At 41.1% G+C, this 14,991-nt stretch overlaps 1 protein-coding gene across 6 annotated transcripts in view; it reads left to right on the plus strand.

The window, feature by feature from the left end:
• ADAM22 (ADAM metallopeptidase domain 22) overlaps positions 1 to 14,991 on the plus strand; it is a 491,004-nt gene that overhangs the window by 342,973 nt on the left and 133,040 nt on the right. For all 6 annotated transcript variants that reach the window (XM_082259181.1, XM_082259183.1, XM_082259185.1 and 3 more), the window contains exons 7-8: positions 3,276 to 3,345; positions 13,061 to 13,131. In XM_082259181.1, the coding sequence (XP_082115307.1) occupies positions 3,276 to 3,345; positions 13,061 to 13,131 (141 nt within the window). The remainder of the gene's footprint in view (positions 1 to 3,275; positions 3,346 to 13,060; positions 13,132 to 14,991) is intronic.

The raw sequence follows: 14,991 nt of genomic DNA on the forward strand, positions 1-14,991 counted from the left end.
TATATATATATATATATATATATACAGTATATAAATATATATAAATATATATACGTATATATATATGTATATATATATATATATATATATATATATATATACAGTATATAAATATATATAAATATATATACGTATATATATATATATATGTATATATACATATATATATACATATATATATATATATATATATATATATATATATATATAATATATGTATATATATATATATATATATATATATATATATATAATATATGTATACATTATGTATATATATATATATATATATATATATATATATATATATATATATACAGTGGGTACGGAAAGTATTCAGACCCCCTTAAATTTTTCAATCTTTGTTATATTGCAGCCATTTGCTAAAATCATTTAGGTTCATTCTTCTTCCTCATGAATGTACACATAGCACCCCATACTGACAGAAAAACACAGAATTGTTGACATTGTTGCAGATTTATTAAAAAAGAAAAACTGAAATATCACATGGTCCTAAGTATTCAGACCCTTTGCTCAGTATTTAGTAGAAGCCCCCTTTTGATCTAATACAGCCAGGAGTCTTTTTGGGAAAGATGCAACAAGTCTTTCACACCTGGATTTGGGGATCCTCTGCCATTCCACCTTGCAGATCCTCTCCAGTTCTGTCAGGTTGGATGGTAAACGTTGGTGGACAGCCATTTTTAGGTCTCTCCAGAGATGCTCAATTGGGTTTAAGTCAGGGCTCTGGCTGGGCCATTCAAGAACAGTCACGGAGTTGTTGTGAAGCCACTCCTTCGTTATTTTAGCTGTGTGCTTAGGGTCATTGTCTTGTTGGAAGGTAAACCTTCGGCCCAGTCTGAGGTCCAGAGCACTCTGGAGAAGGTTTTTGTCCAGGATATCCCTGTACTTGGCCGCATTCATCTTTCCCTCGATTGCAACCAGTCGTCCTGTCCCTGCAGCTGAAAAACACCCCCACAGCATGATGCTGCCACCACCATGCTTCACTGTTGGGACTGTATTGGACAGGTGATGAGCAGTGCCTGGTTTTCTCCACACATACCGCTTAGAATTAAGGCCAAAAAGTTCTATTTTGGTCTCATCAGACCAGAGAATCTTATTTCTCACCATCTTGGAGTCCTTCAGGTGTTTTTTAGCAAACTCCATGCAGGCTTTCATGTGTCTTACACTGAGGAGAGGCTTCCGTCGGGCCACTCTGCCATAAAGCCCCGACTGGTGGAGGGCTGCAGTGATGGTTGACTTTCTACAACTTTCTCCCATCTCCTGACTGCATCTCTGGAGCTCAGCCACAGTGATCTTTGGGTTCTTCTTTACCTCTCTCACCAAGGCTCTTCTCCCCCGATAGTTCAGTTTGGCCGGACGGCCAGCTCTAGGAAGGGTTCTGGTCGTCCCAAACGTCTTCCATTTGAGGATTATGGAGGCCACTGTGCTCTTAGGAACCTTAAGTGCAGCAGAAATCTTTTTGTAACCTTGGCCAAATCTGTGCCTTGCCACAATTCTGTCTCTGAGCTCTTCAGGCAGTTCCTTTGACCTCATGATTCTCATTTGCTCTGACATGCATTGTGATCTGGAAGGTCTTATATAGACAGGTGTGTGGCTTTCCTAATCAAGTCCAATCAGTATAATCAAACACAGCTGGACTCAAATGAAGGTGTAGAACCATCTCAAGGATGATCCGAAGAAATGGAAAGCACCTGAGTTAAATATATGAGTGTCACAGTAAAGGGTCTGAATACTTAGGACCATGTGATATTTCAGTTTTTCTTTTTTAATAAATCTGCAACAATGTCAACAATTCTGTGTTTTTCTGTCAGTATGGGGTGCTATGTGTACATTCATGAGGAAGAAGAATGAACTTAAATGATTTTAGCAAATGGCTGCAATATAACAAAGAGTGAAAAATTTAAAGGGGTCTGAATACTTTCCGTACCCACTGTATATATATATATATATATATATATATATATATATGACATACATACATACTTTAACTTATTTATAAAGTCATTTATTATATTATAATTTTTAATTTTGTGTTTCAAACTTTATCATACCCGAGATGTTATAAAGAAGAACGCACAGTAAAAAAAAAAATCATATGTAAATAGTTGGTTTGGGCTGCTCATTCTTAAGAATTACATGCAAAATAATGGTACCGCTTTCAGCACCTAAAATCGGAAAGAATCATACCGCCAGGGAGGTTAAAAATCCTGCTTGCTGCATTTTGGGTAAGTTAAAAAAAACGCACCAAAAACGCACCTCCCTGTTGAAATGCATTGAGAACGCAGCAAGAGCGGATCAATACCGCACCTGTGTTACGTTCTTGATGTGGTTTTTGAGCCAGATGACCTATGAAAAACACACCATAAGCACAGTAAAATTGCTGCAAAATCATGTGTGTTTTCGGCATCGTTATCCGCTCCTATTTCATTTATCGGCAAAATGCCAGTAGCACCATTTTTGGCCAATATGTTTCCACCACCGAAATTCCAGTGCATCTCCACTGGGGACAACTCTAAGGCTGGGTTCACGTATTTGCGGTTGTGTTTTGCAGTCCGGTGTCCTGTGTGTTTCGGTTCACTTATTCAGGTGCACATTTTTTCCTGAAATCTGACCCAAAAATGCACAGGACCCTTTCCTAAACCGCTAAGCAGCCCCCCCCCCGGACATGTGTGAAGCAGCTCCATTGAAAGCCGGTCACACTCACATGTTATGTGAATAAGATGCGGTTACAAACGCATTCAATCTGTATATACAGTATGTGAACTGAGCCTAAAATGTAGGATTTCCCATCAGTGACAATAGCCACCTGGACAAATAAAGAGGGTGAATCTTCCAGGAAGGGGCACAAATGGCAATAAAAACTTGACAAGGGTTCTAACCCATTTCTACTCTTTTCAAAACTAAAAATAAATAAATAAATAGCGTCTCTACATACATTTTAGTTACTGATTGATGTATAAATAAAGATTATAATATAATAAAATATAATAATATATATATTATATAAATATATATATATATATATATATATATATAATATATTATATAATATATATAATATATATATAATATATATATATATATATATATATATATATATATATAAAAAAAATATATATATATATATATAATATATATTTATATAATATATAATATATATATATAAAATATAATATAATAAAATATCATTAAAATAATGATGTATAAAATAAAGATTTTATGGAAGAAAACATTTCCTTTCTTTTTTATTTCAGGAGGAATACCATTTACACTCTGTTTACAAATCAAAAATACTTGAATTTCCCCTTGATGAACTTCCTTCAGGTAAGTTTTGCTTGGGAATACAGTCTAGACAGATACGGCCTGACCTAAAAACACATTTCTGTGTGCTCTCTCCTGGGACATAGAATGAGAGATGGAACACAGAAAAGAACTTATATTTTATTTATTTCCTCTGTTCCAGGATCTCATTCTGTTATAGCCTTCAATCGGCTTTGTTTTCTCTGTCCTAACTTCACTCTAAAGATTTTTGTCGACATAAAATGATCATTCTTGACTATATTTTGGCTACATCAGACATCATTATGTCTAAAATCACAAACTACATCAGACATCATTATATCTGACATCATAAACTACATCATTAAATAAAATACACCTATTGGGATTTGTTTTTTACCAAAGACATGTAACAGAATAAATTTTGGCCAACATTTATATAAAAAAATTATTTTTATTGGATATGTTTTATAACAAAATGTAGAAAATATTGTTTTTTTTTTTTTTTTTTTTTTGTATTTTTTCATTTATATCGCTAGAAAAAAAAAAAAAACAGATGCATTTCTTAAAGTTGATCCATCTAATAGGAAAATAATTTGATTGTATTACATTTTCTGGGCTAAAGGCAGTTATTAATAAATACAATGCAGCGCCACTCAATAAATATTCATATAAAATTATAAGGTGCAAACAGTGAATAAGTGCATAAAAAATACTCTGTAATCAATAGAATGTATCAATTAAAATTATATATATATATATATATATATATATATATAAATTAATCCAATTTTCAGTGCTAAATAAAGTGCTAGTGCAGGTGACCATTCCACATTCCAAAAAATGAAACCAGTAATTTTTTGGAATGTGGAATGGTCACCTGCACTAGCACTTTATTTAGCACTGAAAATTGGATTAATTTATTTTTATATATAATTTTGATTGATACATTCTATTGATTACAGAGTATTTTTGATGCACTTATTCACTGTTTGCACCTTATAATTTTATATGAATATTTGTTGAGTGGCGCTGCATTGTATTTTATTAGTATTATTTTGGTGTAGTGGAAGCACTTAATGTAAGCAGCCTTCAGTTATTACTATTAGTATTTAATTTGGGATTGCGCTGATTATTTCCTGGTTTTCTATATTCTGATAGCAGTTATTTCCTCAAGAATAAGTCATGTCACGTCTGCATTCGCCCCATATATAAATCTTCGTCCTTAGACGATAGCAGCGTGCATGTACATATGATTCTGCCTAAACAATCAGGCTACGTTCACATGTAGGCGTAGCGGATCGCGGGCAGAATCACAGAGATTCTGCCCGCGATCCGGAAATCATTGCAAATCGCGGGACGCCTGTGCGATGCCCGTGATTTGCAATGGCACCCCAAACGCTGTGCGATGTTGCCGCGATTTCCGGCTGCCGAATCGTGGTAACATCGCGCAAACAGAATCGCGGGACGCATGACGCCCAAAAAAGGTACAAGAGCTTCTTTTGTGCGTCATGCGTCCCGTGATTCTGTTTGCGCGATGTTAGCGCGATTCGGCAGCATATAAATATAATATACAGTATATTTTATATATATACTATAAATATATATACAGTATATCTATAGTGTTTACTTGTCTCTGACCAAAGCTCTAAGTGTGGTTTCTCTCTGGTGCTTCGATACTCTGTTATCAGCATGAGTCACTTCTGAGATGTTTTTCCGGCATATGAGATAAAATCTGGGATGGGGGAGGGAGCTCAGCATACAGCTGGTCTATTCAGAATACAGCATTGCATGTTCCTTTGCTCCTCTGCAGTGTGTGGAGGGGGTGTCCCTTTCCTCCAATCAGCTCTCACACAGTGTACAAGAGAGCTGTAACTGCAGCTCTCTGACCCCTCCTCTCTGCTCCTGACAGATGCAGAAGGATTTTTATCACAATTGTGCACTTTATGGCTGCAGATAAACAAGTACAACTTATAGAGGAGGATTTATTTAATCTCTGTGTATCACCTGAGGCTATTCACTTCACTGGGTATATGAGAGGGTTTACAACCACCTTAACGGAATGACATTTTGTTTGCTAAAACACTATGAGGGATATTTACTAAAACTGGAGCACACAGAATCTGGTGCAGTTTTGCACAGTAACCAATCAGCTTTTAAATTCAGCTTGTCCATTTAAAGTGTTATTCAATCCTAAAGCAAACATTTATTTTATTGCAGATTACCAGTTCTTAGATGTGGTGGCAGCATTTGTTTTCTTTTTTAGACTTTCTTTCCTTTATTTTTACCTGGTGATCTGGCCAGTAAGTCTGTTGTTTTTAAACAGAACAAGCTCTCCTGCAAATGTAGCAGTTAGAGTTTTGAGACAAACCATTTACCACTGATAGGGGTGTTTACAAAAATCAGCTGTTGATTTAAAATTTGCGTTAAATAATAGGGTTTTTTTTTAGCACACATTTACAAATACATGCGTAAGCTGCGGCGGCCATGGCAAGGCACCCCATTTTTATCCACAGTCCTAGCTCTATACATTTTTGAGAGCCTCCATATTAGAAGCACATGCATTATAATGGATAGGCAGAGGACAGGTGAGCCTGGAGGGAGCCCACCCCTCCTTAAAGGCACAGGGGCGCACTGGACACCCAGCACATGGAAGAGCAATGCGTGTAAAACCAAAGAAAATTCCCAGCTCAACTCACCAGACAGCCTGCTATTGTTAGACAGGGTAATTCGGTTGGTAGCAGGCTGGCTGGTGATGTTGAGCTGGGAATTTTGTTGTGATGTGTGTTGCCCTTCCATGTGCTCCTCGCTGTGAAGGCCAGTTATAGGTGGAGGTAGTTGCCATTTGTACGGTTGGAATATTGGTGAGGGAATGCACTGGACACCTTTGCTGCCATAGTGCTATGTGCTGGGTCTCCAGTGCGCCTCTGTGTCTTTAAGGAGGGGTGGGCTCCCTCCAGACTCACCTGCGCTCTGCCTATCCATTATAATGCATGTGCCTCTACTATGGAGGCTCTCAAAAATGTGAAGAGTTAGGACCGCGGATTTTACTGGGGTGCCGTGTCACGGCCTCTGCAGCTTACGCATGTATTTGTAAATGGGTACTAACTAAACCCCTGTTTTTACGGAAATTATTAGACTGGTTAATTTGGTTGGTAACAGGCTGGCTGGTGAGTTGAGCTGGGAATTTCCTTTGGTTTTGTTTTATCTAAATCTGCTAGTACATCTAACACCCCACTCTCCCCAGACTGACAATGCTGCTTTCCAAAGGTGCCCCCTGTGCTCCTTCATCCAGAGTGGCTCTATTACAGGAGGTGTGTTATTGGCGAGATCACCAGGGGGGAAAAGCTTAAAAAGAAAACAAATGCAGCCACCACATCTAATGAGTGGTAAGCTGCAATATATTAAATTTTTTTTTTTATTAATTATTACCGCTTTAAGCTTTGCCAATAAAACCTGGAAGCTGGCTGGTTACTATGCACAGCTGCACCAGACTCTGTGTTCACCAGTTTTAGTAAACCTCCCCCTATGTATCATTAACCATTGTCCTGTTTTTTTTTTAGTTTATAATAAAATGTTTGCTTGTTTTTTTTCATCCTTTATTCCATCTCAGTGCTTCTGTTTCATTGCAGTATTTTTGCAGCTGCTTCCTGTCTGCATGCAGTCCTGTAATAGCTGCATGTCATTTCCCAGGCCAGGTTTCCTAATGGTGACAACAGTGGACTATACCTGTGTAATGTGTGTTGAAATGACCACTTGTAGTCAGCAATGGAAGCCCGTATGACAGGGTGGCTTATGCAGGAGTGCAACTAAAAAACAGGAAGTGCCTGATCAAGGACTGTCATGGCAGGTCTGTCAGGTATTATTTAAGTTAACCACTTGCCGACCACTCGCCGCATATATACTGCGGCAGGCTGGCTCGGCTGCACGAATTGCCGTACCTATGCAGCGATCCGCAAGAGCGATCGGGGCTGGCGGCATGCTCCTGCCCCCCAATAGGCAGCGGGGATGCCGATCCATAGGACCAGTGGCACCGATTGCCGCTGGGCACCCGCGATCGCATCCCACTGAGAGAGAAGGACGGTCAGCTGTTGTTAACACAGCTGACCGTTCTTCTCTCTGAAATGATCACAGAGTGCCTGTGATCCTTCTATATAGGATCACAGGTATCTATGGTTATTTCACAAGTCCTTCCCCCATACAGTTAGGAAACACTCCCCTAGGTTCACACTTAACCCTTTGATCACCCCTAGGTTAACCCCTTCCCTGCCAGTGTCATTATTATAGTAACAGTGCATATTTTTTAGCACTGATTACTGTAGTAATGTCACTGGTCCCCCCAAAAGTGTCAAAAATGTCAGTTAGGGGTCCGATCTGTCCGCCGCAATGTTGCAGTCCCGCTAAAAAACGTTGATCGCCGCCATTACTAGTAAAAAAAAAAAAAAATATATATATATATATATATATATATATATATATATATATATATATATATACAGTCAGGTCCATAAATATTGGGACATCGACACAATTCTAATCTTTTTGGCTCTATACACCACCACAATGGATTTGAATTGAAACAAACAAGATGTGCTTTAACTGCAGACTTTCAGCTTTAATTTGAGGGTATTTACATCCAAATCAGGTGAAAACATATATATTCTTTTCATAATTGTCGTTCTTTTTTTTGTTTATAGCGCAAAAAGAATAAAATTCGCAGAGGTGATCAAATACCCCCAAAATAAAGCTCTATTTGTGGGAAAGGAAGGACATCGATTTTATTTAGGTCCAGCATCACACGACCACGCAATTGTCTGTTAAAGTAACCCTGTGCCGAATCATAAAAAATGGCCTGCTCATTAACGGGGAAAATCCTTCCGGTCCAGAAGTGATTAGAGAGGAGATCCAGCCTCCTTCGAAAAAATTTAAAGTCAGGAGCTACAAATACTGTCTCTGCAAACACCATTCTCTGACCCCCTTTTACTCATCTAAGGGAGCTGCATGGGATCACAGGTTGGGTGAGTATAAGGGGGTCAGGGAATGCCCTTTGCAGGGACACTGACACTTTTCCTTGGGCAAGGTGACAGTGTCTCAGTAGCCCTTTAGGACCTCCCCATAGCAAAATGACTGCTACAGGGTGACCCTCCTGTGCAGAATTACATATACTGTATATACGTGATTCTGCATGTCCAACTAGGGGGCACACGTGCGCCGCCGGCAGGTTGCTTCTGCTGTGATTGCTCACCGCCGGCACCCGACGATCATCAGGCAGAGACATAGAATGGACCTCTGCCTATGTAAGCCAGGCAGAGCTCCATTCTAACAGGGGGGAAGTGATGGATTTTGTGTTCCTGCAAAGCAGGGAATAAAATCCATCTTTTCCCTTAGTAAAAGCAGCACACAGTTTACACAAAAACACTGGCTAGGCACACATTTAACCCTTTGATTGCCATAGATCTTTAATCCCTTCCCAGCCAGTGTGTGCTGGTGACGCTCAGCGGCTTATTGCCGAACTATGACAATTCGGACACTAACTGACACTTTTTTGTGGGACCCAGTGACACTAATACAGTGATCGGTGCTAAATATATCACTGTAATATATTTTTAGCACTGATCACTGTATTAGTGTCACTGGGTCCCACAAAAAAGTGTCAGTTAGTGTCCAATTGTCATAGTTCCGCTATAAGCCGCTGATCGTCACCATTACTAGTATAAAAAAAAAGAAATTCCAGTATACACCATATGTTGTAGAAGCTATCAATTTTGCACAAACCAATCAATATACACTTATTGGAATCTTTTTTCCAAAAATATGTAGCATAATACATCTTGGCCTAAATTTATGAAGAAATTTGATTTTTTAATTTATTTTTTATTGGATATGATTTATAACAAAAAGTAGAATTTTTTTTTTTCAAAATTGTAGTATTTTTTTGTTTATAGCACAAAAAATAACAAGCAGAGGTGATCAAATACCACCCAAAAAAAGCTCTGTTTGTGGGAAAAAAAGTGACAACTTTTATTTGGGTAGAGAGTTCCACAACCGTGCAATTGCCAGTTAAAGTAACGCAGTACCATATCGCAAAAAATAGCCTGATCACGAAGGAGGGTAAATATTCCGGAGGGCAAGTGTTTAAAAGTATTGAAAACTACTTATGAAGTATTCTTTACAGCCAAGGAAGCTGCCATCTTATCCTCTGTTTGGTTATCATTTGCCATGCACATTAATCAGTTATGACCCCAGACATTTTTAATGGTTTGATTGAAGGCACAAGAAACTGTGACAGTTAGCATTCACAGCATACCAATCAACAAAAAAAGTGATGCGTGCTACAACCCAACTATCATTAAGCATGTGAAAGAGCCACACGTGTTGTCAGACTTCAGTCTTTCCAACTGACATCCAAACAAGAAAGTCGGCATCACAGTGTGTGAGCCTTAAAATCTTCTTTATTGTGATCCACAGGAGATGTAAGATCCACACACAAAGAGTGTTGTTGTATTTCAGCCCGGGTGGGCCTTAGTCATAACTAAATGACGGTTATGACTAATGCCCACCTGGGCTGAAACCCGTCAACACTCACAGTAAGGAAGATTTTAGAGCTCATACACGGTGATGCTGACATTCTTATTTGGAGCAATCACAGCATGCATTAAATGTTAAGTGCGAAACCATTAAATTGATGGGTTTAGCTCCGCTTTAACTTGCATTTTCATTGTGCTTGCATTGTAGAACTTTTAACTAATTTTAAGTACTTTTTAATTAAAGTAAATAATATTGGTGGACAGGCAGGGTTTTGAATGCAGAAGAGGCATGCTTTGTCTCTTCTGCATTAGAGCTACTTACCTGCCTGTCTGCCCCTGTACAGTGAGTCACGCACGCGCAGCCAGGGCCTCTGATGGGGGGGGGGGGCACCAGTCCTTCTGTAGGGGCCCGGGCACACAGGGGGGCCCCAACAGTACGGGGAATCGGTGCAGTTGGGCAGGGGGGCAATTACAGAAGGTAGCTCTGTGTGCCTCTCTGCAACAGCTGAAAGCCAGTTTCTCCCCCTCCTGCCAGCTTTCAGCTGCTGCGGGGAGATACACAGACACAAGGCATCATTCCTGTTATTGCCCCCCCCCCCCCACACACACAGAGCTGCAGGCTTCCCTGTCCCGTAAAAAAATAACAAATTGTAAAAATATAATAATTAAACATTGTTATTAAAAATGTAAAAGAAATTGTAAAATAAAATAATTGTAAATATTTTTAACATTTAAAAAAAAATTATAATCTTTTTTCTTTTAAATGTAAAAAAATAAAAATGGCTAATTCACGCGGGTTCTCTGTTATGTTTGTGTCCGCTAATAATGATTTTAGTGTATTTTTAGTGATAATATTGTCTTAATATATTCGGGGGGGGGGGGGGGGGTTGGGGGCCGTGCCAGGTAGGCTGTACTGGGCCCCGTGATTTCTAACAGCAGCTCTGTGCACAGCTCACTGTACAAATTCAGCAATCGCCAATCTGACTGAAATCCCATCCCTGCCTGGCCAATGACAGCGGCCGGCTATCGAGACCCGGAAGCCGGCCGCCAGAAGATGTCAGCGGCCGGGCGAGGAGCTCAGGGGAGCCACATTGCTGGAGCTGAGGTGAGAATTTTTCTGCTTTAAAAGAAAATACATTTTCATATGTGGGCAGCATAAAGCTGACCAAATAGTTTGATTGAATAATCTACCAATAATTATGTCGTGCAATGGCCTGCCTACTTGGATACAGATTGAATAGATTGTAAATGTAATTCCTTACAAATCTTAAGAGATTGCACAAGGAGATTGTATTGTGTATGGACATGTTACCCACTTGCTTTAAAATGCTTGTTTGTGTGTAGCAGGTGGAAAAAGCAGTTTTACTTACCCGATCCTCTGCTCTCCTGGCAGACAGTGCTCCTTATGCCCTGCCAGTGGACTATTCCTCAGCATCCTCACTTCCAGTGCAAGTCTACGGGCCCTGCATCAGTCTTGATGATGTCACAGGGCATTTGACCACCAATGTACAGTGCAGAAGAGGCTGTGGGGGAGCATTCTTGCAGTGCAGAAGTGAAGAACCGGAAAAGTAACACTGCTTTTTCCGGTCCCCTTGACATAAAGGAGGATTTAACCCTTCAGTATGGCAGTAGTTAAAATGTTACTAAACCCAGGACCCTGCATTCACTATATCTGGTCTCCCACAGTACACAGAACATGGAAATTAGGGATCAACCGATTATCGGCAAAGCCGATATATAGGGGGCCGATATGCACTTTCCCCGATATATTGGAGTCGCCCCTGAGGTTACCGATATTACCGATATTTCGGGAAGTGCTTGTATAGGAGTGATTCCTGCAGCTAGAGGCATCAGCCCGGTACCGGCGTCCATAGCCGACAGTCGGCTGTCTTGTAATGACAACCGATGCGGCTGAGAAGCCACTCGGCTGTCATTACAAGGAGCGGGAGGGAACGCCCCCCCCCCCCGTCCTGCCGCCTTCCGCGGCTCGCCCGGGTCTCCCGTCCCACCGGGAGACCTGAACCGGTTTCCCCAGGCACTCAAATAAAGTAGTGTAGTCTTTTATAAACATACCATAGATTACACAGAGCGGAGGGAGCATGGCAGGAGCTGGAGTGCAGAAGGCCGGAGGGGCGGAATTCAGTTCAGCTGGTGAGGCAGAGCTGGGTGGAGCTGGATTGCAGACGGCTAGAGACTGAGGCGGAGTTCCAATCAGAGCCGAGTGCCTGGTTTCGGCACAACACCGGACAACCAGCCCTCACAGCCGCTGTCCTCGGCAGGACACCGCCGAAGACCCGATCAAAGCTGCATTCGGCTCTGATCGGGTCTCCATGTAAAAACCCGGAAGTGATGTCATGACATCACTTCCAGGTACTGTCTGGAGCCAGATTTAAAAAAATGACAGCATGAAAAACAGCCAAACTAGGGCTGTTTTAAATGCTTTTAAGTGCAGGGGAGGGGTTTGGGGTCTTTTAGACCCCCAGATCCCTCCACAACAGTACTTGTCAAGTGCTAAAAATAAAGAAAATTAGAATTTTTAAATGTACGAAAATATCGGCCTATACCAATATTCAATGGCCAAAATATCGGTATCGGCAACGAAAATTTGATATCGGTCAACCACTAATGGAAATGCAGTTATTTTAGTAAATATAAACTGCTAATTACCTTTTCACTTCAGCAGTATATAGCAGTCTTGTGACTTCTATCAGTGTCTGGTAAAGCTTGTAGGGGGAGTTTTCATTCTCTCCTGACTGTACTATGAGGCTGCATGACCCCTGACCCTCTGTCTGGACAGTGCAGTTTGGCCCTGTGCTGATCACATGCACTCTCCCAAGAAAAAAAGAAAATCGCTCTAGCAATACACACCAATCTGAGCATGAACCTTTCCTTAAGCCTCGGTTCTGTCAGTAGATGGATTGGGGACTGTGGAAGAAGGGAAGGATCAGAGAAGACAGCCCTTTTACACAATGCGCATGATTCTCCCCTTAGGTTCCACAGTGAGTATAACAAGCAGGCTTTACTGCATATACAGACTGATATTACTGTTGTGGGTTTAGTAACACTTTAAGTAGAAGTATCATCCTATTCCATCATTTGTCTTCTGACCATGTTGTAGAAGAACACTTCCCAAAACTTGCTGTAAAGTACAGATTGCTGATCAGTGCATAGCTGTGGCAGAGGATGCAGTGAGGTTTTCAATCACGACTATGAAAAGCTTTTTTCTTATATAGAATTCTGGTCTTTGAATGAGACAATTGTAAAGCTTCCACAGACAAGAAGATCTCGCAGGAAGAAGAGACAAGTGAGTACAACACTTTCTGCTTTCAGAGTGGAATTACTGTTTAAAATTACCATTAAATTATACAGTGAATATGAAAAAAATATTGCTGCTGTATATACAGTGATAGCTGAATGCCATGCGAACACCTAAATGCACCGATTGAAAACGTAAATGGGAGCAGGTTGACCTGCCAAAGGATTTTATTTCTGTCTATCCAGTCCTGAGATTTACACAGTCCTATCACAAAGCATAGCCAGGTGAATGACACCGCATTCATTGTTACAGTTAGACAGTGGTTTTCTTTCTCCCCCCTCCGTCCCAGTTCACATATATGCGATGCGGGAACCCTGCGAAACCACTGCGGATTCCCATATCACATTCAACTCGAAGGCAGTTCACACTGCCATATGCAAATCACTGGGGGTGTCAATACAAAGTTAACGACACCCCCAGATCAATTTGCATATCGCTGTGCGAACTGTCATGAATTGGATCACATAGGTGTGAACCACCATGCAATCCGATTCTGCTGCGGACCCAAATATAGGGTCCTGTGCGAGTTGTGTCAGAATGCGATGCGAATTCAACCATAAAATCTGCATGGCTGAATTTGCATTGCACAGACATCGTATGTGATTTGCAGAGCAGTGCGCTCCGAATCACATGCAACGTCTGTCATCGCAGATATGTGAACCGGCACTCAACCTGCTGACTGGGCAGTGAAGGATCTGTGGCAGACTGATGAGATTGTCTTTCTGCTCACTCTACTCTCACCTCCTATCAGCTTTCTCCTTATCAGTACCTTCCCATCCAACTCAACTGTTTGGCTCTCAGTGTGCACTCAACCCCCCCCGTCCCCGTTTCGGCCAGCAGTACAGTGTATAACTAGAGAGTAATACCAAGTCAAATTTTAGTCTTTGCAATAGCTGCAATGAAGCATACACCTAAAGACTTAAGAAAAAAAAAAATCAGCAGAAGGGTTGTACCTTACAGTCAGTAGGATGTGTCCCTTGTGCTTATTCCTCTTATGTTACTGAAAATCTTCCACTGTCCTGCCCCCCCCCCCCCCCCACCACTGTAGTCTTCTGGTGCAGCAGGGCTTAATTCAACCAATGGGCTGTCAAAAGTAATACAGCTTCTGTAGCAGCCGGGTGGAAAGGGTGGGTAATAGTCGGGTCTCTTGATGATAGCCTGTGTGACAGTAGAGAAGAGGAATCAGCATAAGGGAAGCAGTACCGGGACAAGGCCATCCAGCGCCCAGGGCAAGGATGCCAAACTGCGCCCCCCCGCCCTTCCCTTAGGGTTAGGGTCAAGGCGCCCCCCCCCATCCCTGCAATAAACCATTGTGCCCAGGGAAACCATCTCTCCTGCCCACCCCTTGTCCTGGCCCTGAAGGGAAGCATTCTACTGGCTGTAAGTTATAGCCTTTGTGCAGATTTTTCTGTCTGAAAATTTGACTGCTCTTAGTCTTTACTAATTTATTCAATAATACAGCGTTGAATGCATTTGTGTCTTTTACATCCTAGCAGCAGAGCCTTAGGGGGATCTTGTAGCTGGAAAAATGTAAGCAACGCAGCAGGGTTTTTATCATTTTTTAGGCCAGAGAGAGGCTTGGGAGAGGGGGAATACCTGACCTAATATGTGTAAGGGTTAATGAAGGTCAGCTTTAAATTGGCCCTTAAAAGTAAAAGGTTCTATGCCAGTAGCATACATCCACTAGATCCTTGGTCCTCAACCCTGGTCCTCAGGGCACACTAACAGGCCAGGTTTGCAAGATAACTGAAATCCATCCCAGGTGATATAATTTGCTGCTCAGTGATTGCAGTACTCTAGTCTGCATCTCCCCAAGGTAATACCTAAAATATGGCCTGTTAGTGGGCC

The sequence above is a fragment of the Pelophylax lessonae genome (genome assembly GCF_965119305.1).
Source record: "Pelophylax lessonae genome assembly, chromosome: 5".
NCBI classification, from domain to species: domain Eukaryota; kingdom Metazoa; phylum Chordata; class Amphibia; order Anura; family Ranidae; genus Pelophylax; species Pelophylax lessonae.